Source organism: Rattus norvegicus, chromosome 14 (genome assembly GCF_021556685.1).
Source record: "Rattus norvegicus strain SHRSP/BbbUtx chromosome 14, alternate assembly SHRSP_T2T, whole genome shotgun sequence".
Taxonomy (NCBI): Eukaryota; Metazoa; Chordata; class Mammalia; order Rodentia; family Muridae; genus Rattus; species Rattus norvegicus.
The window spans coordinates 12,917,781-12,945,384 of record NC_141547.1 but is presented as its reverse complement, the minus strand read 5'-3'; the positions used below and the strand labels follow the sequence as shown (position 1 = coordinate 12,945,384).

At 44.4% G+C, this 27,604-nt stretch overlaps 1 protein-coding gene across 1 annotated transcript in view; it reads left to right on the top strand.

The window, feature by feature from the left end:
• Fras1 (Fraser extracellular matrix complex subunit 1) overlaps positions 1-27,604 on the top strand; it is a 408,507-nt gene that overhangs the window by 215,647 nt on the left and 165,256 nt on the right. Inside the window, 4 exon segments of the mRNA NM_001415086.2 lie at positions 776-916; positions 2,516-2,692; positions 15,974-16,114; positions 19,850-19,993. Coding sequence (NP_001402015.1) covers positions 776-916; positions 2,516-2,692; positions 15,974-16,114; positions 19,850-19,993 — 603 coding nt within the window.

Genomic DNA, 27,604 nt, shown 5'->3' with positions numbered 1-27,604 from the left:
CCTAGGCTATGCTTTTAGGGTCAAGTTAACACAGGGTAAAGCGGGGAAGGGGGTTGGGAGAGGGTCCCTAACAGCACACACACACACACACACACACACACACACACACACGCACACACACACACACAAACACACACGTTGTGTAATGTCATATTACTAGTTAGACTCCTTTTTACAGTAGTGTACTTCTTAGAAGCATAGAATGTCAAAGTCAGAAGTGTGTTTAGTCACCATCTAGCTCACACTCTGGACCTGAACCAAGCTAGACTTGGTTAAGAGGAAGCAAGTTGGAATGGCAGTCCCTGAAGTCTCCACTTTCCCTATTGGTCAGGCAGAGAGACTTAGATTCTCACAAATTATATCCCAGCCTTGTTCTGAATGAGTGCTGTGATCGTGTGTGTGTGTGTGTGTGTGTGTGTGTGTGTGTGTGTGTGTGTGTAGTCAGAAGTCAGCCACGGCTTTTCAGGAGCTATCAACCTTGATTTTTGAGAGAAAGTCACTAGCCTGGATATCTGCTTACCACTTTGGGTAGGCTAGCTCGTGAGTCCCAGGACTGCCATAGGACAGAAAAGTGCCATTGTCTACAGAGCACTTGATGCAAATGGAGATAGCTGGTGAACAGGTAAAAGCTGTGTGGGTGACAGGGGAAGTTCTGACAATGTGGCCCTCTGCCAACATGTCTCCTCTTTCGTGTGGTCTGACACCTGAGAGGCTAACCAGCTTGGAAGTGTCTCAGTGGTGCCTGCAGCTTGTTGTGCTTCTCTCTCCTCCTCAGTTTGTCACGTGTCCTGTGCCAGCTGCTCTGGGCCAGCAGCTGCTCACTGTACGGCCTGCGTCCATCCCCAGGTTCTTCGTCAAGGCCACTGTCTGCCAAGCTGTGGAGGAGGCTTCTACCCTGACCATGGGATCTGTGGAGGTATGGTGGTGCCACTGTCTTCCATCATGGTTAAGAACAAGGGCCTTGGCTTTCCCATGCATGCTTGGCTTTCCAGAAGTACAGCCTTTCCTCTCTTCTATTTTAAATGGCTACAAACACATTACGGCCTGTGCCATCTCTACCTGTTTTCTTCTGGTTCCACAACCCAAAACCCAACCACTTGTTGACCAAAATTATAAAGAAGAAATTCCATTAACTTTTCTGAAATGAAGTTCAACCTGCTCCATGTACATGATATATGTGGATATTGTATTAAATCCTTAGCGAATCTGAGATCAGTATACATGCAGACAGGAGTAGGCTCTATGCAAATGCCAGGCCAATTTATGAGAAAGACACCAACATCTACAGTATTTGATATGTGTGGAGATCTCAGAATCCACTCCCCATGTAGCAGTATATGTTTTTTCTTTCCCCTTAATAGTTTTATGAAGGAATGATACTCTGAAAATTACATGTGCACACACACACACACACACACACACACACACACACACACACAATTTGTCAAGCCCGCTCAAACGTTCATGAGTTTTCTTGCCATCCTTGCAGGGAATGCTATTTCCTTTAACATGCATTGATTTTTATCCGCCCTTTCTGCACTTTCCTGGGATTGCTAATGTTTATAGACTTCATTTGCTTTTCCCTGAAGAACTTTTGTTAATGATACTGCGAGCAGACTGAGAATCACTAGCAATGCCTCCGGCTGAGTGAAATAGAAAATCTTAAATTGCTGTTTGCCGAGAGGCTCTGGGCTCCTTGGGAGGGCAGCACCATTTGAGCTTTTTGAACACAGAACATTGGGGGTGAGCCTTTAATTAAGTGAAACAAATTTATATTTATCTATACCTTAGAAAAGTGAAAATAGCAGAAAGAAAAATTACAACAAACAAACTTCATTAAGTATTTGAAAGAAAGCATTTAAGAGCGTCCTTTAAAGAATCAGCGAGTTAATATTATCAACATTTGGGCACAAGGAGGCTTGCATACAGTATTTGGCTTTGATTTTTAACACTCACCAGGGAAAACAAAACCCTACTATAGACTGGGAAGTTTGTTCACTCTCAAAGGAGGCAGCTTCCTTGTTTAGAAAGGCAGCCTTTTCCCCAATAAATCCTAGAAAGACTCTGTTGCCTGGACCTTTCCACAGCGGATGATGGATGAACAAAATGGTCAGTAACACAACGACCAGTTTTGCACGAGGTAGAGTAACGGCCTTCGTACAAATGCTTCTAAAAATCTTCAATAAAAACCGAGGGCATGATGTTAAATGGTCATTCAGTGAATGTGCTTCTCCAGAGAGCCAAGCAAATATTGTCCAGTTTGCTGGGTTTTATTGTGATGCTGCCTGACAGCCTTTCTAGGAGCTGAGAGATGAGACATTTTACCATCTCCACTTCCCCCTCTTAGCATTAACTTCAGCTCTGTGCTTTGTAGGGGACACTGGGCAAATCCTCTTCTGAATGACTGTGTACCTACTGAACGTTCTAAGTGGTTCTGGCTCCACAGGGAACGTCCGTTGGTTGATACACTTACTTGGTCTTTGAGTTGCTAGCTGCATGCTATTTTACTTTGCAGCCTGCCATGGCTCCTGCCACACGTGTGTGGGTCCCGAGCCCACTCATTGTACCCAGTGTAAGAAGCCAGAGGCAGGACTCCAGGTGGAGCAGCACTCAGGGGAAAATGTCCCCTATGGCAAGTGTGTTTCTCAGTGTGGAGCCCACTTTTACTTGGAGAGCACTGGACTATGTGAAGGTAAGGTTGGTTGGCAGGTACGTACTTACCTTTTAAAGTTCCTGTAAGGTGGAATTACAGCCAGGGAGGCCTAGAGAGACCTTTAACTTCCTGTGAACAGGTTTCCTCGATTTTTTTTTAGTATGTATGTATGTATGTATGTATGTATGTATGTATGTATGTATGTATGTATTTTTGGTAAATCAGGAAGCCAGCATGCAAAAGAGTGACTTCACTGATTTCCTTTGTCCTATGAATCATGGATGATCTTCAAAAGCCTGAAGTCCTGGTCTCAGAAGATCTAGCCAGAGACTATTTCAGAGACCTGTGTAGGTAGCGAAGGAAGACTCTGCTCTTATTAATTAATTAATTAATTAATTTTTCTAATTGGTATTTGGATAAGAGTTGTATCCTTCAGGGCAAAACCCGGGTGGTAACCAAGACTTTGAAGTTATTCATGTTATCAGTATGCCATATTATTGTGTTGAGGGTCGATGGCACACTAAATGGTTCAGCTCAGCAGCCAGGCCACCATCAAGAGCCTGAAGATGAAGGCTTGGCTTCCATACGTTTGGGGTCTTTTCCTGTCCTGAAAGAAGCTGATATGTTTATAGAGAAATTGGTTTAGGCTACTGAAAATGATAATGTATTAACACTGTCTTGTCCTTGCTCTTGTAAAAGATGGTCCTGTGTTAGGAAAAATAGCGAAATGACTCTCACCGAAACACCAGACCTCCCACCATCTGCTGTAACACTCTGAGTCTTTTGTCTTTCCATGGCTTTGAGGGTTTCTGTGTGTGAGGGAACTGTAAGCGCGTTGCAGGTCTGACCTTGTTCCTTATTAACTGACAATGGTTTCAACTTCGCATCTGAATGTAGACTTGATGAAGATTGTAGGATGCAAGTAAGGGTCAAAATTTCTGACACTGTACAGCACAGTTAGATATGTGTGGACAACAGTTACCCAGAGCTTTGTCCACTCTGAGCTCTGCATTCGGAACATTAGAATTGTAATTGTCTTCTTCACAGGCAATGAATCAGGATGGTAGAAGCTTGAAAATATAAAGTTCCTAGAAAATTTTGAAGTTCCCTTGCTTAATTGGTATAAACAGTGGTCCATGTACTCAGGTATTTGGGTACATTATAGGGGTGAGCCCTTGCTTCGAGGAAGGTACAGAGTTTAGGGGTTTACATGGGTACAGAGACTTCACTGTTCTTCAGAGGTCTTGACTTCTACCCAAATGTCTGTGTGTGTGTGTGTGTGTGTGTGTGTGTGTGTGTGTGTATTTGATATATATATATATATATATATATATATATATATATATATAACAATCATGCATTGCACAGTCTTTGTGGTCTCAAATCCATTAATCTGTTTCCACAACCACTAATGGAATATCAGAATTATTTCTGATACTCTGAGTCCTGATGCCATCCTAGAGTATTTGTGACATAGCCTTTCCCCTGTGGCTTGGCTCCTTCTGGATACTCTGACAGAGAATGATGCGTCTACTTTCTTATGGTTTGGGTTGAGGGACACTCCCTACTCTCTTGTTAAACTTCTACTTGAACCTGTTCAGTGATTTTGGGTTTACCAGACAGACTCCTGCTGAGTGGCACTACTCCTGAGGACATCTGAACAAACATCTACTTTGCTGAGATGAGGAACTGATGGCAAAGTAAAGATGTCTACAAGGTTCAAGTTGTTGATCCAATGCATCTTATTTGCATTGGATGGGAGTCTGGGTGAAAAGTTAGGAATTGCTCAACAGCAGCTTCATCACCAAAAGCAGCCCCACCCCTCCCCCAGCATGGGTGATGACTAGAACCCTGGAGTTCATTGCATTCCTTGTAGGCAACTTGACAAGTTGGAGAGACCTGTCTTTTCTAGGCAGTTTACTAGTCTTCTCTGTCCATGCAGCTCAGGATTCCTACTCCTCCTCCGGGCAGCTCATCAGCAGTTCTTACTGCCATCTTGGAGAGGGAGGGTCCTCTTTCAATTTCAGGGACTTCCTGAAGCTTCTGAGTGTTCACTTCCTGAGGCTTAAGGGGCTTCCCTTTAGAACAACTTGAGTTTTAATGGGATTCCTGGCAGGATGGGATGTTTCACCTCCTTTTACAGCATTCTGGGTCACAGATCATGCCTAGCTTCCCTCTAAGAAGGAACATATTCACGCAGGGGAAATTGCTACACAAAAGCTTCCTCAAGGTCCCTGCACTTTTAGCAAGTTCCTGTCACCCTAAGAAACATTAAGTACAATGCATACCCTGGCTTGATGGGAAAGTACAGAGAGAAAACAAAAGGAAACAATAGAAAGAGGAAGCATGTATTCCTTCTTTCTTCTTCCTCTTTCTCCTGTCTCTTACCGTTTTCCTCTTTCTCCCTCCCTCCCTTTCCCTCCCCATCCTATGGACGTGTTCTATGATGTGTTAGAATCCGAGAAACTGGTCTGGGTGGTTCCAAACATATAGTTGGGGACCTTGGGCCCTGGGGTCTGAGTGGAAACTACAAAAGGAACAGAGCTCAGTGAACATTGGTCTTCCCAAACACAGATGCGCTGTGGGGTTCTTGTCTTTCCTGGAGGTTATACACACACTGGAAAAGCCCCAGTCCTCCCTGCCAAGGGACTCTGGTTTTTTCCCATGGGACCTATGATCCAAGGAGAAAGTAGATCAGAAAAAAATCATCTTTCTACTCGGTGCACAATTATTATTGCCTCATAGTCTCAGGCCTTATTATTGAAAATAAAAGAATTTTGAAGGAGTTCAAAAGACTGAAACAAAGCGATCAAGGTTTTCAAGAGTTAAAATTGTAAGCAAACCGAAAATTTAAAGTAAGTGGTATTATTTGGTGGAGGGAAAATAATACTTGCATCATGAGAAATTACTTATGTTGATCACTACATCCTAACACCAGCCTGTGGGGACGGGTGGGATAGCTGTGTGCTAGGAGAAGAAACCAAGGCGCACAGAAACTCAGGCTGTGACTTACCCCAGGTCACACAGGCAGCGTGGAGTGTGGTTGGGTGGAACCTAAGGCTGGGGACTCCAGGCCACTCATGGTCTCTAAGAGATACATCTCTCACTAGATGTGCGCAACTACCAGGCCCCTTTCTACACAGAGCCAGAGAAGCCCAGCACATTAATGTAGTCAGCTGGTGTTTCTTCAGTGTGAAAAGGCATCCTTGGAAAAGAGAAGGGTCCAAGAACCCCTGTTATATAGGCAACCTTTAGAAAAGATTAGAGCCTGATCCCTCCGGGATGGCTTAATTGTGGTCAGATATAGAAAGACCGCCATGACCTCTTGAGTCCCTGGCACCCCATGATTGTATGCTCGTTAACATAATATTATTAGGTATCCCACACACGTCTGCTCACATTATGAGCAAATCCCTGTGCAATCTCCACCAGGTAGGCTGCTGTACTCAATTTGCACGTGATGAGAATGTGGCAGAAAGAGGTTAATTGAGTTGCCCAGCATTCCGCTGGGAAGCTGAGCGCGGCTCCCCGTTGTCTCCAGCGTTACCTGAGTACCAAGTGAGCTGACTGATGTGTTTCCCATCATTCATGCTGCATCTTCGCCAACCTCTTTCTGCCCACAATCTGTTCCATTTTCATCACTGCTGAAGTGGTGTTTATAAAAGCAGGTGTGGGCACCCCGTGAGATTGGATGGTTCTCTTCTTCCCACGGCTTCCCAGGTAGAGCACCCTCCATCACAAGTGCTTGCCTAGAAAGGAGAAACAGCTGGTTTCTGGAACTCTCGTCTTCCTTTCTTGGAGACTGCAGCATGGAGTGATTGCAATATTTATTAATGCAGTTAACCAAAGAGAGAAGCAGAGGCATCACACAAAGAAGGGATTTGCACAAAGAAGGCTTCTGGTGTGTTAGGAGTCAATACAAAACTTTGTTATGTGACAAATCAGGAAGAAGTTACCTTCTACAAGATGACGCAACTGGGCTCAAGACCCTTAACGAAAATCCTAGTCTTGTTTCTGACCTAGAAGATTGTGTGTGTGTGTGTGTGTGTGTGTGTGTGTGTGTAAAATTAACCAACCTCATCTCAGAAGCACTCTTTCCTTATTCATCCCTTATACAACTGTTGACTGAATACCTCTTTTGGGTGTTGCACAATTCTAGACACCAGAGATGCCCTCACAAATTAGTCAAATCAAACTTCATGTGCTTGCACAAAACATATTTTTGTGGGAGACCTTGAGTGAAAGAACGAATGAATGAGTTAATGACAATAGCATCAAATTCCGTCATATACTTTTGGTTGGTGATCCATGCTATGAATTTCATGGCAAAGCAATTATTGAGAAATGGGCTAAGGCGACTGGAGCAGAAGGGTTCTGAAGGGGCGCAGATAACAATCTCTATGTGTTTGTCCTGTGTTTGGGGGCCTATGCTCAACAGAGATGGACCTTTCTTAAGAGAGGACTTTAAATTGGACTTCTTTGCCCTGCAGTCTCAGTGCTCCCAAGTTTAGCTAAGAACGGTTGGTGAAAAGAGTCTGTTGGTAACTGTGAACGATGTTTTAGAAGCATTTGTAGTTCATCTGAGAGGACGTGGGGTCTTGGGAGGAACAGATAACAGTCGAGCAGTTCTGTTCCATGGGTTCTGAGAGAAGATGTAGTTTCTCAGAAATAAGGCCTTTCTTCCATCTATGCATCTCTTGGTCTCTGCGCTGCAGGGCAGTTTAAAGCTAGGTCATCTAGGTAAGGAAGGAGCTCCACCATTAAACAGCCTTACCCATAGTGAGGACTGGCTGTGACCATGGCCCCAGGGATTAGATTAGCCATGGAATTGCTCCCATTCTATAGCAGATTAACAACGCACTTTCCCCATTAACACGTGGTTCAGTAGAAGGATCAAGGTCGGCACCATTTTGAAGAAATTACAGATCTTATTTTTTTTTCTTTTTTCTTTTTTTTTTTTTTTTTTTTTGGAGCTGGGGACCGAACCCAGGGCCTTGTGCTTGCTAGGCAAGCGCTCTAACACTGAGCTAAATCCCCAACCCCCAGATTTTATTTTTACACATGATCTTCATTTCCATGTTTTCTAACTTGCCTTGGATGAGACACTTTTGCTGGGACCTTAAGTTCTGAGGGCCCCATGGCCGTGCTGGTTATGGGAGGTTTCAGTCTCAGCAGCTTTGAAAACTTTCTTTTCCAGCCTCCAACTTAGCTCAGCTTCTCGGGCTAAGTCCTCCCTACTACGCGGCGAAAAGCTGCACTCCTATGATTTTAGTCTAGTCTTATTTTTTAAAGATGAATCCACTAGTCACTTTGGCTTATTAATTAACTTGTTTTAGGTGAGCGGGAAGAAATATAGCATTTCATGTGTATTTTGATCTATTTTCTTGCTGCTAAGAGTCGCCAAGGGCCTCTAGGCAGAGTTTTAATTAAAGAAATAAATGGGCGGGGAATCTGCCCGCACAACTCACATACCTGTGCCTGCTTACAAAGTTGGAATCCCTTTACGGTAATTGAATAAAACATATGGAATCTATATTAAACAATTATCTTTAATATGGTCCCCAAGGTGCTGACAGAGCTACACAAATGCATGCCTTCTGGTAGCATTCAGTCCTGTTCACTTTCCCCTTCTCCCTTTTAGAGCCTGGGTGTGCCAGGCTTGAGAATGGAAACATGAAAGGGAGGTAGACCAGGCCTTCAGGCAAGGCTGCTCTCTCAGGAGAGACCAATGCCTGAGCAAGTCATTAAAAGCACGTGCTGTGCGCTGGGGTGCAAGAAGGCACAGGGCAAAGAAATGCCACGAAAGAGGATGGCTTTTCAGGAGAGACTGTGGTGAGGTCAGGTAGAAGAAAAACGTTGAAGGATTAATGGGTATTCGTCAGGAGAACGAGGGAAAGGGCATTCAAATAGTGAGCCCTAAACCTGGCTTGTCTCCAGTAAGTCCTGTATTTCTACCATGAAGACCAAAGAAGGGAGCCAGGAGGGTGATGCCGTGAGGAGAGGGGTATCAAGGACCTCACTGCGCAGTGCCCTACAGTTATGAAAGAGTCTGTAGCTAGCACTCCTGTGGTTGACCAGCCGTTGAAAGACCCCGTGTATGGGAAATAATTTGTCACTTTTTACTTTATAAATATTTCTTCTGCTGTTTTTCTGGAGATAAGTGGAGGGAGTAAAGATGGCCTGGCTATAAGACTGGGCCACTAGTCCTTGTCACACATGGTCTGCAAGGTCTCACAAAGGGGTTCTGGGAATGGAAGTTCGGGTGGACTTCACAGAGAACGGTAGCAAGTGAAGGCAGCAGAAATAGACGTCTTGGGTATTCCGTATTCATATGTGAAAGTTGGAATGTGGTGGGCAATTGTGAGAGGGATAATGCAAAGTAGACATCCAGCGAGGGAGTCACATGGCATGGGAGTGGCAGCAACTAAGGTGCACAGTTCTCACTTGCCTTGATTGACATTAAAAATAACTGAAGTGGATAGGAGAATAGTGCATGTTTTCTCTTATAAGGGAACAGGTGTGTGTGTGTATGTGTGTGTGTGTGTGTGTGTGTGTGTGTGTGTGTATGATAGTGTGTGTGAGAGAGTGTGTGTGAGAGAATGTGTGTGAGAGAGTGTTTGTGAGAGAAAGAGTGTGTGTGAGAGAGAATGTCTGTGTGTCAAAGAGGCAGAGGGGGTAAGAAAATGCTGCATGTTTTCTCTATAAGGGAACAGAGTTGTGTGTGTGTGTGTGTGTGTGTGTGTGTGTGTGTAAGAGAGAGAGAGACAGACAGACAGACAGAGACAGAGAGACAGAGAGGGGGAGCAGAGTAGGTAAGAAAATACTGCATGTTTTCTCTTACAAGGGAACAAGGGAACAGAGGGGTGGGGAGGGCAAGGGACAGAGGGAATGAGTACAATAGGGACTATTGGTGGAGGAAGGAGTCTTATAAAAGGGGAGGAGGAGTAGTGGGAAAGGCTACAGGGAAGGGTGTATGAGCAAAATATATTGACATAATTATTTTAGTGAAACTCCTTATTTTGAATGCCAGTTAAATTTCTTCAAAAGAAAAAAAAAAGAGTACGTTAAGGCTAAGAAGTCATTTTTTTAGAACGCAGAGGACCAAGGGTATTTGCAGCAGAGGGATATGAGCTCCCCATGAACAGCCATGTGAAGATCTCCTGGAGGCAGTGAATTTATTGGAGTACACAAAGGCCAGTGCTGTCCTCATAAATCCTGCACTCAGCAGCCCAAAGGTCAGAAAGCTGTGCTTAGGTCTACGAGAGCAAGAGTCAGGAGAGCAGAGGGTGAGATGAGGGGGGAGTTTCCATGTTCATGCAGAAAGCTAAGAAAGGCTAAAGATCAGAGAAAATGACAAACTGAATGTGATGTCAATGTCTTCATCCGTCTGTCCATCCTTCACACACCTGCTGCCCACTCAGTCTGTAGGGTGTCGCTAATGGGACATAGGACAGGCTAAGAGCAAGGTGCTCAGACAGATGCACTGGAAGGAGAAATGACAGGGACACATGGCCTTCGCCCTTGAAGGGATTCCAGTGTAGTTGGGGAGGGGTGGCAAACAAATGAGGGAGGCTAAATCATTAAATAGAGGTGGGTCGGGAAGAAGGGATCTGAGCTAGAACTAAAGGCGTTCACATTTTCATGCTGCTTTGCTGCTCCTAAGACTCATCCCGGAGGATTTTTGACATCATATCTTGGGAGAGATGTCTACCTCAAAATTTGCTTTTGACGTGGCCAGTCAGTAACTCTTACACGGTATGAGAGCTGGGATGCAGTACCACTTTTTTGAATAATTAGAAAGTATTCATCCATCATGTGGAGAAAGAGAAACTGAATGTCTCCATTGGGTTCCTACTCTTGGAACTTGGAGGATCCCACTGGAGAGTGGACTGTAGGGGTCAAAGGGGAAGGAGGATACTGGGGAACACACCTCACTGATTCATACAAGCAGGGCATATATGGGTTTACAGAGACTCTAGTGACAAACAGTGGACCTCACCGGGTCCTTTGCATATTTGTTGTGACTACTAGCTTGGTGTTTTTGTAGGACTCCTAACTGAGGGGACCGATGTGTCTCTGATTCTTTTGCCTGCTCCTGGGAGTTTTTTCCTCCTATTGGGTTGCTCATCTAGCTTCTGGGTCATGACTTTTGCCTTGTCTTACTGTATTTTGTCCTGTTGTTTTTGGCTTTTGTCTCTTGGAGGCTTACTCTTTTATGATGGGAGATGGTGGGAGAGTGGATCCAGTGGAGAGGAGAGGCAGGTCACAGGGTGGGGGCACTGGGAAGAATGGAGGGAGAGGAAACTGTGGTCAGGTTGTATTGTGTGAGACAGGAATCTGTTTTCTACTTTAAAAAATGTCACACTAATTAATTAAAAACTAAAACAAAGAAAGAGGGTACAAAGAAAAGAAAGTAGTCATACCAACAGCCTAAAATGAAAGCAGAAAGCAGGATGGATGACTGTGTTCTCAGGGACTGTGATGTAGCTCATGGTCAGGTTGGCTGGACTTTACAGCCAGCTAAGGACTATTTTACACTGGATCTTTCAGGGCTTATGCAGTTCTGTTAGACTTTTTCAGATATATACTTAGCCATCAACTGGAAAGCAGATCTCTAAAAATGTTGCATTAGTGAAGGAATTATTCATAGACCTTTCAAATGCCTTCTAGATAGGCCCAGTGATGGAGTAAGTCTTCCTTGAAGGAGCTGAGATTTTGGACAGAATTCCTGCGAGGAAATAGCTCCAGCAGAATGATCACTCCTAATAAAAGTCACTGGAGTAATGTAGACATTTTCCCAAACCAGCTCAAAATTGAAGTTTCATGAGATCATTTCTTAGAGATCTAAATGCTTTTACTAATAAAAAGAGGATTTTAGAAACAGACTCAGGGAATCTGTGTATGCAACACTGCCCCTTTTCCCTGTAATTTGCTCATGGTCAGTGGCGGTGTTTCTCAAACCTGCGGGGAAGCAACGGCCTTTGTCTTGAGCTTCTGGGCCTACTAACCTTCCACCTTCCTCATCTTCTTTACTTTCCTGTATAAAATAATAACCTCCATTCCAAAGCCAAAGCCAGGCTGCCACACTGACTTTGTGACCAAATAGAATCAAATAACTCAGGTTTATGCTTATAGTGTGTTAACTTACCTTGTCCCAGTTTTCAATTCTACAGTGATATTTATACAGTGAATTCTATGGTTCCTATTTATTAAGGCTGTGTAACAGGAAGACCTGGGGATTGTAATAGTCTAAAAAAATGTAATGTAACCATATCAGTGCTCTCGTAGGTATATTTATTTAGGCCTATAGAAAACACTGCACTGTTTCAGATTGCTTCCCTGAGTCATTCTGGGAAAACACAAAGCTTTGAGTTGACAGCATGATTTAGCCCAGTTTTTAAAAGTACTGCCACCTGATGTTCCATTATGCCTTGTTTCATTTTGTGTGTGGAGACCTAATGTGTGTTTGTGTGTGTGTGTGTGTGTGTGTGTGTGTGTGTGTGTGTACATTTGTGTGTGTATGTGTATGTGTACATTTGTGTGTCTGCCTCTGTGTCTGTATCTGTGTATACAGATATGCACACACCATATGCACATGTTTGGAGTGTACACATATGTGGAAGTTCTCCCAGACCAGAGGGGGATGTTAAACATCCTGTTCTATCACTCTCTGCCTTTTGTCTTGAGGCATGACCTCTTACTGAATCTGGAGCTAGGCTGCAAACCCAGCCCAGTGTCCCCTCTTTCTCTGGTCCCTAACGTGCTGGGATTGCATGTTGTGTAGGGAACGTGGCCATCCTTTCACTTGGTTGCTGTGACTTTGAACTCGGGTTCTCATGTTTGCATACCAAGTGCTTTTGCCTGTTGAGCCATCCCACATACTGCAGTTTACTAACCTCCTCCCCCCTTTAATGATTCTGAAACTACTTTGGAATGAAGTTCTCATATCTATGCTGCTGTATTAAAGCCATTGACAAAGGAATGAGGAAAATGTATTTATCAAGGCAGGGCATGGCCCAGTGGGCCTAGGCATTGACTGGTCTTTGGTCGGTAGTAGGGGCGTGGGCCCTCTGACACAGCAGTCTAGCCTTTAGGTGCTGAGGGGGTCCAGATGCTAGGATTGAGATCAACAACCAGACGTCAGCCAGTGTGAGAGCATTTTAATGCTTTCAATAGTCCATCCTGTAGGACCTGGCTCTCCTCACCGAATAGCAGTTTCTCGTACAGCAAAGATTATTTGCTATGTTATATTAGGGGTTGATGGAAGCACACATCTCGATGGTGTGAAATTACACTTGGATCTGCCAAGTCCGCAGAACCTGTAAACCTTCTGGGTGTTTGATAGCAGAGTCAAGAGAGACAGAGACAAAGCGTTTTCTGCAGTCTGGAGGGTCTTGCCCATTTGACAGAAACTGGGGTGGTCTGGATGGATGGTCAGGATTCTGATCTGGACCCTCCTTAGCACAAATGTGGTTGGTTTAATGGAAGAGCTGTAGAGGAGACGTCAGGGGTTTGGGTTCTGGTTAGCTGGCACATGAAATGCACACTCCCAAGCTAACTGCTCACTGTCTTCAGGACCTTGGGAGGGGTAGTTTTTGCAGAATAAGCATTTTTTCCAGCTGTCAAAGAATCAGAAATAGAAGAAATAAAAACATAATTAATGCTCTCAGCTGCAGCAGGAGCCTCGCTTTGCAGCCTGGGGGGTTGATTCTCCCCGTGTGCCTTCACTCAGGTGTGGCTGGGATCACCACTTAACTGTGCAGAAGCTAATTGCAGCGTGAGTCAGTATGACGCGTCGGGTTCGTTAAGAAAGGAACAGTATATGCTTAGATTTAGGCATGGGTGGAGAGACAGACAGGGCAAACAGGGACAGGGAGGGAAGAGGAGGCATCCAAGTTTTAAAACTAGCCCAACATATGATTATGTAGCTTTTGAAGTTATTTCTCTCAAAGGGAGTAATTTTCCAGCCAGGCTTAAAGACAAAGCAACATTTTAAACTTAAGTAAAAGTAATTTGTTTTGTTTTTATAAGTACTTATTTATTTATTTTATGTGTGAGTACACTGTCACTGTCTTCAGACACCAGAAGAAGGCTTAGATCCCATTACAGATAGTTGTGAGCCACCATGTGGATGCTGCGAAGTGAGCTCAGGACCTCTGGAAGAGCAGTCAGTGTCATTAACCACTGAGCCATCTCTACACACACACACACACACACACACACACACACACACACACACACACCTTTTTAAAAAGATTTATGCTAGTTATATGAGTACACTGTCACTGTCCTCAGACACACCAGAAGAGAGCATCAGGTCCCATTACAGATGGTTGTGAGCCACCATGTGGTTCCTGGGAATTGAACTCAGGACCTCTGGAAGAGCAGTCAGTGCAGAGCCATCTCTCCAGCCGGAAGTAAAAATAAATATGAGCTGGTTTACTCTTGTGATTTAAATCCCAAAGTAGTTTACTGGGAGTATTTTTCGAGCTTAGAAATGAAAGAGGAAGGAAGAGAGAGAGAGGGAGGTAGAGAAGGAGGAAAAGAGGAAAGGAGGGAGGGAGGGAGGGAGGGAGGGAGGGAGGAAGGGAGGAAGGGAGGAAGGAAGGAAGGAAGGAAGGAAGGAAGGAAGGAAGGAAGGGAGGGAAGGAAAGTTAAATTTGAGGGTCTCACATGTACAGCCTCACCACTGGCTCATCTGCTGTTCTAACTTTTGACTGAGTTATTTCTCCAAAGAGGTACTATTATCTCTATGCAAGCAACTTTCACAGTGATTTTTTTTTTACCTTTCCTTTTTCCTTTTTTTTAAAAGATAGATTTCAAAAAAAAAAAAGACAAAACCAGGGTGTTCATCCTTGAGATTCTCCATCTGTGGCTGTGGCCCCATGAAATGTCCCCTCTCTGTGTCATCTTGTCTGTTGATACTGTCTTTGCTCAGGTCTTATTTAGGCAGCCATGCTGCTGAGCTGTCTCCTGTGTACCTTTCCTGCCATTTCTAGGAGCCACAAACTCACAGCAGATTTCCTGGTCCTCTGGCTCCTAAAGTCTTCCTGCCTCTTTTCTGCAACATTCTCTGAGCCTTCAGTACAAAAGCTGTGTTCTAGATGTATCCATTGGGGCTGGTCACCCCATGAACAGTTTTTCTCTGCAATTTTTGACCAGTTGTGCTTTTCCGAAATGGTCTCCATCTGTTGCAAAGAGAAATTTCTTCAGTGAGTGTCGAGAGCTACACTTATCTGGGAGCATAAGGATAAGTATTTAGAATGCAGTTAAGAATTATGTTTATGTAGTGGACTGGCAGTGCTAGGCTTCCTCAAACATTATAACCTCACTAGCCCTTGGTAGGATTCCAGGGTGAGGAGTAATTTCCCTCCTGGTGAGTGAGCCTTGAGTCCCATGAGACAGCTGTTGGTTACCACAGGGATGAGGGCACAATTATCACACTGAGGGATGATTTGTCTTGCAGGTTTCTCATAGTCTGAGTAGGACTATTGGTTGCTCCTCTCCCAATGCGGCTTGCATAGCACCTTCTAAAATTACCGAAGCTAATCCCTGAGGAGAAGGGTTTCAGTGACCCTTAAAGGTCTGGTGAATGCCAGCTGAGGTGTTTTCTCTTCATTTCTTGTTTTTGTTTTTAATCGCACATCTGGAAATGTGTGACACTGTGCTTACTATTAGTAATCACGGCTGAGGTTTGTAAGGACCATACTGTGTGTCTAGAGATTTTCCATGTATCTCTCTCATCGTAAGCACTGAATCCCGGTTTTACCGATAAGGAAGCAAGAACCTCAAGGTGTTTCTGATTTAGGGAGGGTCACAGAGCAATGCTCTCGCTTCCTATGCTAGACTTTACCCCCATCCCACACATGCATGCCCTGTTCCTTGCCTGTGTCGTGACTGATTTCCTATTGTCGACAAACTCTTTCTATCCTATGTACACTCAGGCTTCATCTTAGAATGGATATCGTATTAGCAAAAGCTCCCCTGCCTCCCAATCCTTTCTCTTTACTTACAGCAATCTGAGGAGCAGGCTAGTTTCCAGAGTGACAGATATCCCAGGATAGGAAAACTGTTCATGCTTTCCGGTTCTCTATTGACATCCTTCAACTTGGGGAAGGAAATACGTGACTGTAATGGTTACCTGTCTGGGGGCGTTTGTGTTTGACCTCATAGGAACAGTGCGTTTAGGGAAAAGCGTGTACAGTGTGTCCTGGAAATCCAAGTGACAGACAGGGTGTACTTTAATGGGGCTGAAAGAGGAAGGCAACTATTGTCCTCACATGGGTCCGTCCTAATAAATTCCTCTACTCTCCTTTCCAGCTTGCCACCCATCCTGCCTCCTGTGTGAAGGGAAGAGCCCTCGCAACTGCACAGGCTGTGGGCCTGCCCACGTGCTGCTGGCTGGGCGCTGCCTCTCCCAGTGTCCAGAGACCCACTTTAACCAGGAAGGTACTTGTACAGGTGAGTGTGTGACCAGCTGGGGCGAAGTTCCTGTTCTCACCTTTGCTCTTCGAAGTGTGACAAGACCGTTGATTAGAGGCACCGTCCTGCCAGTGACGGAACTGGGCTCGAAATCCGATTCTCACACTCAGCGGTTTAAAGGTGCGGTGTGAAGAAAGAAGACAAGGGGCGTTATTCTTCCACAGAGGAAGCAGAGTTAGTGGGGAAATTATATATAGCTGTGCCTTGCAGACTATAATAGTTCAATAAACTCGCTCTGTTGCTGGTCTTCTCTCATCTGGGAAACAATCACATCAATAGATATCTTCTCTCATAGGGTAAATAAAGCATTTACATGGTGTAAGATCCAGAATTTAGCTCAATATAACTGTCTGTTACTATGGCCCTGATTAAAGTGAAGGTTGATTTTTTTTTTTTTTTTTGGTAGTTATCTCAGGAGTCTGTGCTCAGTGTACCAGATCTGAAAGTTCAGAATATGAAAGGAAAGTTGAGAGTAGAGTTCCCACAACTCAAAAACAGCCACTCTGTTAACATAGAGAAATGCTCCTTTGAGGTATCTTTTTATCTCTGCTGTCCAGTAACTGAGAACGAATTAGAGTTGTGCCTTTTTATATCGTCTCCAAATATTGTCCTATGCAAGTCCCCATGTTCTGAGGAATCACAGTGAGCACTGTGTGTGTTTACACACGTTCCATGCCATTCTGCTCTGCACACTATGCTGTGGTTTTTTACTTGTTTGTTTGTTCGTTTTGTAATCCCCGTTACTTTTCAGGATATGAGATATGCGACTGAGACAAATTCGATCCAAAGCCTTTTCCCTTTCTCTCAATGATGTTCTTCTGCTCTGGTTACCTATTGCCACTTGAAATGAATGGCTCTAGACAGCACAAACTTAGTTGCTTACAAATACAAAGTTAGCTGCTTCTAAACAAAGACGAAAGAACAATACAAGGATAGATGGCTTGTTTAAGTTTCTGTAACATTTTGTTCAAGCCAACTAATGTTCTGTGAAAGGCAGCATTCTAGAGAAAGTAGCAGTTCTGCCAACAACCTGCTTAGTCCCTTGGCGTCTTCTGTAAGAACCTATTGTTTAGTTACTAATCCAGGCATTAATCTCTCAGTCATCTTCAGCTACCTGCATCCTAATTTACCTGTAGGTGGGAGAATTTAACTACATCGTTAAGTTTTTCAGGTAAAGTTTAATGAAAAATTAATTTTGATAATTATCTTTTGCAGTTCTTGGGATTGATAGGCTCAGCTTGGAAGGTTTTTCTTGGGATATTTTAGGCAGGCACACACACACACACACACACAGTATTTCTTTCTCTTTCTCTCTCTCTCTCTCTCTCTCTCTCTCTCTCTCTCTCTCTCTCTCTCTCTCTCTCTCTCCCCAGAACCTTTTAGGTTCTTTTTAGGGCTCATGAAATATTCATGTCAATATATATATTGACTTGGTGGTGGTGACTAGAGGACCCGCTTTGGTAGTGAGCCTCCAGGACAGGCACAAGATACAATTGTTGACAGCTCCCAGCCCTGCTTCCCTTGGTATCAGCAGGAAAAAAAAAATAGACAGAGAGAGAAATAAAGTCTTTAGTTCCTTATTTGACGTGTCTTCCCAATTTAAGAGCACCTCCACGTTCCATAACAGACATTTCTGAAATTACAAGTTCAGATTAGTAAAGCATTTTATTGGAATTGGCGAAATAGTAAAACTTAAGCACCCTATGGTGGTGCTGTTTATTACATCTGCAGGGTGGAAAAGACAAACACATTCTCTCAGAAGTCTATTTTTTGTTTCCAAAAATAGACATTTGAGGCGAGTTGATAGGGGAAAAACTTGTAAGGGAATCATAGCCCATGTTATTTCAGGAGTGATAAAATGTGTAGTAAAATTATAAATATTTTAAATGATCTTATTGAATGAGTCTTTTGCCTGTGCACTAAGTGTGTGCCTATTACCCAGAAGAGGGTATTGGATCCTCTGGGTCTAGAGTTATAGACAGCAATGAGCTGCCCGTGTGGATGCTGGGAATTGAACTCAGGACCCCTGGAAGAGAAGCCACTCTTAACCACTGAGCCATCTCTCCATCCCCATCAATATGTTTTTTTAAATGAGCATGTATTAGATTCTTTTGGCCTAAACTACAAAGAGCAAATGTAGAGTTAATTTAAATATAGATGGCTGGATATAGATGTTATTTTTGTTCTGGAAATTTCTTCTTTTCCCCCAAATACCTTTTCATCTCAGGGCCCCTGGGGGCTTTACTTTAAAAGGCCCATCAACTCTGTAGGATGGCTGCTTGCTTTGTTCTCAGCCGTGCCTTTGAAGAAGTCCTCTAGCTTGAGAAGCCTTTATCCAGGCCCCAGTGGTTCTGTGTGTAAACTTTCTAAAGGAGAGTCTTCTTCGAAGTTCCTCATCTTCCCTGTCAGTAGATAGATGGCCCCACCAGAAGCAGGGCATGCGGTTTACTGCAGACATTCTCGAAAGCAGGCAGAGCTGGGGGGGTGGGGTTGTCCTCGGAATTCGAGCATATCCTGGCTGCTTCTCAGATGAAGTCTTAGGAATGCAGACTGATCTCGTCCCTCTAATCAGCAGTTTGTTTTCTTGCCCCAGCACCCTCTTTTTAAAATATCTTACCTCCCCCTGGCCTCCTGCCAGAAGGGAGAGGCGCTTGGCTTGAGTCAGAGGCTGCCCAGCCCTGCCGTGTTTCAAGAGGGAGTGTGTTGGTGTCAGCAAGCTCTATATAGCACCTGTCCTCCCCACCCTGTGCCTCACCCCCCCTACCAGCTCCCCCACTGGCATCCCAAACCCTCATCCCTCTCTTGACACCAGACAGGCTTAGCTCGCTTCCTCCTGGCTAGGAACACAAAGCTCTCCAGCCACACAAAGCTTTGGCAGCCCGGGCCAGTTGCAGCCAGGACCCGCCTGGGGAGAGGGTGTCCTCTCTGTCTGGATCTTTATTGTGTGCTCCTTACAGAGGCTCACCTGGCTTCTCACAGTCCTCTACCTCTCTTTTATTGGGTGTTTTTTTCCTGAGGAAGACATAACTTGGCCCTAATTTTTGTCTAAGGCTTTGAACTTCAGATGCGGGCTCCTGATAACCTCCAGAAGGGCGACTGTTTTTCTGTTCTCCGTGTTTAATTAAGTATTATTGATTAAACTGATAAAAGGGTTCCAAGATGAGTCCTGGAGGTAGAGGCTGGCTGGTAACGCACTCTGGTGGGGATGCTCACCCCCCCCCATGTGCCATGTATAGTTCCCTGTTTGTCTGCCAGAAGTTTCTGAAAAGCAAAACTCCTCCTCTTCTCTTTGCTCCCCGCCTATCTTTGTTCTTTTCTGTCTGTTTCCGTCTGTCTTTCTCTGTCTCTGTCTCTCTGTCTCTGTCTCTCTGTCTCTCCTCCTCCTCCTCCCCCATCCCCTCCCCCTCTCTCTCAATTTGGAGTAGGATATACTTGTCAAGCTTGGCTTTGAACTTCCTACTCACCTACACGGGGATGGCCTCTCTGGAATGGGTGACCGGTGGCTCAGACTTTTACAGCTCTAAATTCTCTGTTATGTTTGTGGACAGTATTCCCTTTCGATCCCAGAAGTGCAGTCTCTGGGTCTGGTCTAGGCACATGGCAGGCTTGCTGAGGAGTCTTTAGCCGGTGACCAGAAGTGGGGTGCACGGAATGACTCTTGTATTTGCATACTGAACTGCTGATTCTAGTCTCGGCTTCTGTCCCTCTCTACAGAGTGCCACCCATCATGCAGGCAGTGCCATGGGCCTCTGGAATCGGACTGTGTATCCTGCCACCCTCGCCTTACTCTCTCCAGTGGGCGCTGTAAGGCCAGCTGCAAGGATGAGCAATTCCTGAACCTTGTCGGGTATTGTGCTGGTGAGTGGTACATCTTTCTGCTCTTAAGGAATTCTGGGGAAGCTCCCGGAGGCGTCATACCAGGCAAAAGGGTGCTGGTGCTAGTCCATTTGGCTCAACTGCAAACACTTTTTTTTCCTAGTGGGTACTTGTCTCCTGTCTAGGAACTGATTTCACTCCATTCCCTCAAACAGTTGGTAACTGGGGATTTGAATGTGACTATCTTTGCCTGTTTTTGTTTTCTGTTTGTTTGCTTGTTTTAAAATGAGATAGGGTCTCATTTAGCCCAGTGTGTTCGTTACTTTTTTGTTGTTGTTCTTGTGATGAAATACAAAAGCAACTTAAGAAAGGAAGAGTATTTTGGCTCCCAGTTTGAGGGCACAGCCCTTCATAAACACTAAAGGATGGTACAGGAGTTTGACAGAGCCCATAGGTCACAAGGGTGTATCTTCCTTCTTTATTAAATATTCCTTGAACATATCCTCATAGACACATCTAGAGGTGTGTTTCCATGGTGACTCAGTCAAATTGGTAATGAAGATTAATCTTCACACATGGTCTAGGATCAGCTTGCTTTATAACTGAGGACAGCCTTGATCTCCTGATCTTCCTGTTCCCACCTCCCAAAGGTGAGGATTACGGATGTGCGCCACCACATGTAGCTTCAGATGTAAATTTAATAATACTCTTATAAGTCCTGGGAGAAAATTAGAATCTCATATTAATGGAGAATGAAGTGATGATTATCAAGTCCTTTCATGTACATTTTAGGATAACAAAAATGCATTTTCAGAACATTTGTTCACCCCCTGCTCTTTGATGAGCCCTTCACCCAGGCACAGAATTTTAGGGAGATTAAGCTACAAGTAGAGAAGTTTTCTCAGGAGACTTTTTCCCCTTCCTCATTTTAGAATCCAAAAAGGGGGGGGGGGAGGAAGGGAGGGACACAGGGAGAGACATAGGAAGGACTTGAAACATCAATAATGTTAGAATCATACATTGTCTGTGACCATCCACCTGGCCTTTCACATACAATATCAAAATACCTATTTTTGAATCCACTAATGTCCAGCAGGCAAGACAACACCAAGACAGCACCAATAATTGTCACTTTGTTTAATTTTGGGACATAGTAAACCATCGTCTATGTTCTCAACATGTCTGGTTGGTACCAGTGTCTTGCCAGGGGCATATTTTCTTTTGTACACAATCCTAAGGTTAGATGTGAGACTTTAGGTTCTATCACCTGAGAAGACTGAAAACTCCCAAGTGCAGGTTTCATTGGAATAATGAGGAATTCAGAGCGAAATCTGAGTCACAGAAACTGTGAGCTGCAGTTCAGCATTAAGGTTTGAGTCTAGTCAGTGGGCCGGCTGGAGAGTAGCTCGGTGGTAAGGCCCTGGTATAGCATGCATGAGAAACAATACTCCATCCAAGCCCACAGAGAAATAAACAGTACCTCACGTAGGACACAGTGTATGGCTGGTAACTTCCAATTGCAGTCAGGGCTGTCTCAGGAGGGAGATAATCATCGGTGTCTCCTCCCAGAGCAATGTCTGTGGATGGCAGGTGTTGACTATCTCCCAAGGAAAGTCTGAGTTCAGCTGCTGAGCATACTTTTAGGTGTGTAAGCCGCTTCCATGAAAACTAAGCATTAGTCAACTTTGTGTGTAATTATAATACCAGATGCAGCTAACATGTAAAAATAGTTCCTTTAGCTCAGAATTTTGAAGGTTCAAGTCCCTATCACTAGCTTTAGCTTAGTCTGGTAAGGGCCCCCTTCTCTCAACTATGTCATGTTGTGAAAGAAGCACGCCTGTATGAAAAAGCGTATGTTACAGAACAGGTAGTCAAACAGAGAGAGAGAAAGTTCGGTAGCCACCGGTGACCCAGTGAACTCTGGACAGGTTTCCAAACTTCTGTCACTTCCACCAGTATCCTGACCCTGGGGGCTGAGCCCTTAAGGTCTAAACCATACTGAGAATGGTAGCAAAACTATTAGTGGATGTCTACTGCGTGGCTATTACGAGGAAGTATTATGAGGAAGAGAGACATTTCAGGCCATTTAAGGGGATGAACAGAAGGCACAGTTAACAAATGGTACAAAGAGATTTATGTGCTGAATACCTGTAGGCCTTAAGGACTGTACGAGTCCAGTGGGGGCTGGAAAGGAAGCTCAAGATAGGAAGGCTTCACAGAGCGGGTAAAACCTAGTTTGCTTCCTGTGGATTAGCAAGGGTTGAGTTAGAGGAAGGGTATATGGTTCTACAAGAAGGCAAACGTGGAAAGCAAAGAGTATGGGTCATATGTGGGCGAGGAGTCACCTAACAAGAGTGGAGAACATGGAGAACATGCTGGCACTGAGGCACAACACATGAACAGGGTGGGGAATTTAGGTTGGAACCAGAATGTAGAAAGCCGGATGCTGCAGGTGAAAGTTGAGACTGGATCTCAGGCCCTGTGAGAGTTTTGGGGAGATCTGTGTCATGACTAAGGTTATATTATGTATGGTCTACAAGCAGGAGGTGATTGTCTAGAATGGAGAGGGACTAGCTTAGGGGGATATTAGAGGAAGGGTGTGCTCTGTACCTACTGTACCTATTACAGAAGATCTTTCATTCCAGTCTGTTGTCCGTGTGGATCCTAAAACTTTTATCCTATGACATATTTTATAAACAAATGTTTATATAAGGAGATTGGAGTGGTTTAATAATTAATGAGCTCTTTTCTATCCAAAGTCCAGAATACTCTTTGATAGTAAAATAAGGTGATTAGGAACTGCATTAATTTTTCAAGGCCGATGGGAGCCATTAGAATGGAGAATCATAGGACTTTTCTCAATGACTTTGGAAGGCCCCAGTCTCACAAGAACAGGCCTCATGAGGTTTTGTGTATTCATGATTTTAAATCAAGTAGCCATCACCCATTGTTCAGAAATCCTTATTGCACAGGGATGGGAATAAGCATATTTCAAATATGAAAGCAACAGAAAAAGTGTGTTAATGTAGAAGTTTACTTTGTCACTAAATGTATGACTTTCTAAACGCCCCCACCCCACTACTCTGTTACATGTTCTTTTGCTTGCTCTTTCATTAAGTACTTAGCAGACCCATGTTCCTTGCCAGGCTGGCCCTGGTGCAGGCTTTGAGGATAGAGATGAAGACGTGTTGCTTGCGTCTGAGAGATGTAGCTTCGTGAAGGATGGAACGTTTGTTTGCCAAGGCTACCATAATAAAACACCAGACACTGGGAGACTTTAACTGCAGAAATGGATTTTCTCACTGCCATGGATATTACAAGTCCAAGATTAAGGTCTGCCTAGGATGGGGCTCCTTGGAGCTTCTCCTTGCTGCGAGATGCCTGACCTCTTGAGACAATCTTTTCTGGAGGACAGGGGACAGGGAGGTCTTACTCTGTAGCCCAGGCTGGCTTGGTTCCCTGACTCAATCACTCCAGGGCTGGGATTACAAGCATAGCCTGAAAGTTTTTAAGCAGGATGTATCATGGGTGCCTTTCTGTGAAGAGAAAGATTACAGAAAATGACTTGGAAGAAGTTGATGTGAGGGCAGAAAGACCAGTATTGTATAACTGCAGGAACCCAGATGAGCTCTCAAGCCAAGGGTGAAGGGGAAGGAAGGGCCTTGGGCTCATGGGATGTAGATGATACCTTAGACTGGTCTATGGCTGTTTGCTATTAGTCAGTAAAAATGATCCAAGAGGAGCAGTTTCATATGGTTTAGTTTAGTAGAGCAACAGAAATGGTTGTTCTCTTGTCATTGTGGTGAGAGAGTGGGAGATTCACATGGTGTCTAGATTTTCAGATCATGGATGTAAGGCCAGGACAGGAGTCATTGTAAGAGGCATTGAAGATGACACTTGCATGTGGACAGGTTAGACTTTGGGTGATAGTTGGACATTAGGGTTACTGACCCAGAAGAGGCTAGCAGGATATGTAAATAGTGACCAGATCATTTCCTGCTTACTATTATCCTGAACTGAAGGCCCTAGGATTTAATTTTCACATTCAAATGATGCTTTAGTTCATACAAAATGTTATGAAAATTTTCAGGTACTTTGATCTGAAGGCAGGAGGGTGGTAGGGAGCCACGTGTTGTCACACCAAACAGGCTGACACACACCCGTACCATACACAGTGTCTTTGGAAGTGTCCTTGGGGGCTCCAAAGAGAAGGACCCTCTCTGCCCTCTCTGGTATGTGAGCACCTTCCAGAGGGCCAGGATTTACTCCTGGGATTCATCCTCTATCTGAGCTGTGCCCGAGATCATCACCCAAGACCTCTTAATTGCACTTAGCTGTTCAAAAAGAAAATTCCACTTAATCTATCACACAGACAAGAATAAACACATCCCGGGAACAGGTCCAATCACCTCACTGTGTTCTCCCTTATGGAGATGTCATGTGTGGGGGATTCCCCCTCCCAGCCTGTCAAAGCGAATAGATAGCTGGAAGATTTAGGTCAGGGCTGAAGATTTTCAGCAAAGACGGATGAAGTGGGCTGAGAAGCAGGAATCCATCAACCTCTTACAGACGCGGTGATGCACTATGGAGAAACCAAGGGTTGCTTTATAGATTTTTTCCCCCCGGCATATGTCAACATTATCAAAAATTTCCAAAGCCTGAGGTGCTTTCTCTATCTGTCTCTCTTGGCTAAGAGCTTTCTCCTGTTCACAGAAGAAGGTGAGGTGAAGAAGAAAAAGCAGATAAAACCATCAGGGCGAAGTAGCACAGTGCAGAGGCATTATAAAAAATTTGCCCTGGGCTTTGTGAGTGTCAGACAGGATGGCCATGCTCGACTTTCAGATCTTACGGGTAAAGATGAGAAAACAAAGGTGCTGGTGCAAGGACAGGTCGCTGGCTAGCTTGGATGGTGGATTTCTGGGGAGTAAGAGCTTGATCACTGATTATGTGCAATGTGTTAAATGCTGGTTCACACCCTCCAATCGGCCTCAAGCAAAGACTCTTGGCCAAAAACTTGGAAAATTAGATATAGCTTTTATGGGCATTTTTGTTTGTTTATTTGTTTGTTGTTTGTTTATTTGTTTGTTTGGTCTTTTGGTTTTGGTTGTTTTTTGTTTGTTTGTTTTTGTTTTATTTTTAGCTTGGAATTTGGGTTAAGTAAAACTAAGCAACTTTCATTGTTGCCGTAGTTTTAGAAGCTCACAGAGATATCATTATGAAAACGCCGACCAGGTGACATTTTCTGGCCATCTGACTGAGTATAACCTCTTACAGAGGTTGCCAGTGGTTCCAGAACTCTCTTGGGGAAGCTCTCAGCTGATAGCTGGTGTTGATATTTTAAGCAATTCATTGTCAGTTAGTAAAAAGGAATGAGGCATTGACCTGTGCATAGATTTCAGACTGACTCTGTGTGGACTCCCCTTCTCTCCTCTCACCTCCTTTTCACCTCCCTCTCTCCTTCCCTCCCTCCCTTCCTTTCTTCTTCCTTCTTTCTCCCTCCCTTCTTCTTTCCCTCTCTTCCTTCCCTCCGTCCTTTTTCTGTGGCTAGATAGCAGAATCAACACAACAAATGAGCCCTGTCACCACTTCCCTTTTAAAGAGTGCTGCTGTTAGGCTGTTAATATTTTTCTCTCAAATCATTAGTACAGCCCATACCTTCTCAACCCTGTTTTTTTCTCCTCTATTTCTCTCCATTTATTGCTAACATTTCTGGAAAGTCAAGCCCATGTTCTTGGTGATAATGTAGGCATGCCCAGATCTGCATTCTGGAAGAAGCTGATATGGCCACAGCACCGAGTACTATTTGGAGGTTTGAGTTGGGAAGGAGGCCTGAAGGAGTCTCATGCTCCCACACTCAGACACAGACAGGAGTGGGGCGGTGTCCTTTTGCAGAAGCTTCAGTCACAGGGAGGTGAGCTGGTCCTGAGCAGGAAAGGCAGAGGCTTTAAATACATAGAGGGTCAGTGTTTGTTGCCTGATTTCAATCATCAAAATCCTACCCATGATTCCTCAGTGCCTGGCTCAGTCTTTTCCTCCCTGAATGAGCCTCTCCCTGGCATCTTCCACATTCTAATTTGCCTGTGTGCAGATCATTTCCCGCATTTACTTGGTACTGCCTAACTCCCACTCTCTACAGACGATGTGCATGAGCATCTAATGAGAGGTGATGCTGCCGAGGATGCCTGTGAGAAACCCTGGCCTGACCGCTTCTGACGCTTTCTTGCCATTTAGCTTTCATGCGATCTTCGAGGGAGGTGGTAATTCAATCCTTGTCTTGCATATAAACAGACTGAGCTGCAAGAGAACCTAAATAAGACTGAACAAGAATGATAGCACTAAGAGCTGAATCTGGAGACTGGGATTCCATAATCACGTTGTCATGTGTTAAACTCCACAGTGCTGAGTATAGCCCAGCACACACATTAGGGACTTAGGAGCAGGTCTTATTGCTGCTGTTTGCTTGCTTAGTGTGTGTGTGTGTGTGTGTGTGTGTGTGTGTGTAGTGTTTGAGTGTGCACAATGCAAGTATGCACATATGTCTATGTGTATAGAGGCTAGAGGCTAGTCTCAGGTTTTGTCTTTGAGACAGAGTATCTCACTGACCAGAACATCATCAATTAGGGTAGACAACTAAAGAGTGACTTCCGGGAATCTTTCTGTCTCTCCCTCTCCAGGATTGGTTAGACGTGCATACTATACCATGCCTGGTCCTTAACATGGCTTCTAGGGGTTGAACTCAGATCCGTATGTGTGAAATGAATATATCACTGACAGAGCATCTCCCCAGCCCCCTATCCCATAGCTTGTGCATCTACACGTGTGCAGTATTTGTCTGCATCGGCATCCACTTGTGTGCATGTGTGTTGACATGCACATGAGCATGTGGAGGCCAGAGGTTGAAGTCAGATGTCTTTCTCAATCTCCCTTTACCACACTTTTGAAGCAGGGTCTCTCCCTGGATCTTGTACGAAGTGATTCAGCTAGATAGGCTGGCCACTTTTCCTGTGTCCCACTATCTGCCCCCCTAGCACGAGGATTATAAGGGCATGCCACCGTGCAGGGCGTTTTTTTAAATAAGGGACATAACAATAAAGCTCTGATCCTCTTGCTTGGAAAGCAAGCACCTTCCAGAATGAGCCACCTCCCAGTTTCTGGCTAGTGGATCAAATGATGGACTGGCAAGGGTGCCTATGATGATGAGGGATCTTAGAGAGGCACTCTCAAACATCCTGAGCTGTTGTGAATCCCAGGGGAGCTGATTACACTCCCTTGGGTGCCCTGCCCCTGCTGTATGGTGTGTCCTATCTGACTGAGTCAGTGGTGAAGAAAAACACTAACCCATGCTAAGATTGTATAATCTATATCAATTCACACCGGCCTTAATCTTTTAAAATGTATAAGCACTTGGATGGTTTTTATGGTGGTAGCCATTGGAGTGTTTTGTCTTAGGTAGCACATACATTTCCATGTGTTGACACTATTAGAATGATCTGTTTAATTGTCACTTTTAGTGGTTAAATGCCATTCAATGACACTGGCTATTTTCCTGCTGTGGTAGCAGCTGAAAAGCAGGAGACAATTTACCTAGCAGGTTTAAATGAGTTGCAAGGCTACAACTGTGACTAAATATACTTTTGTCGCTAGTAGTAGCCA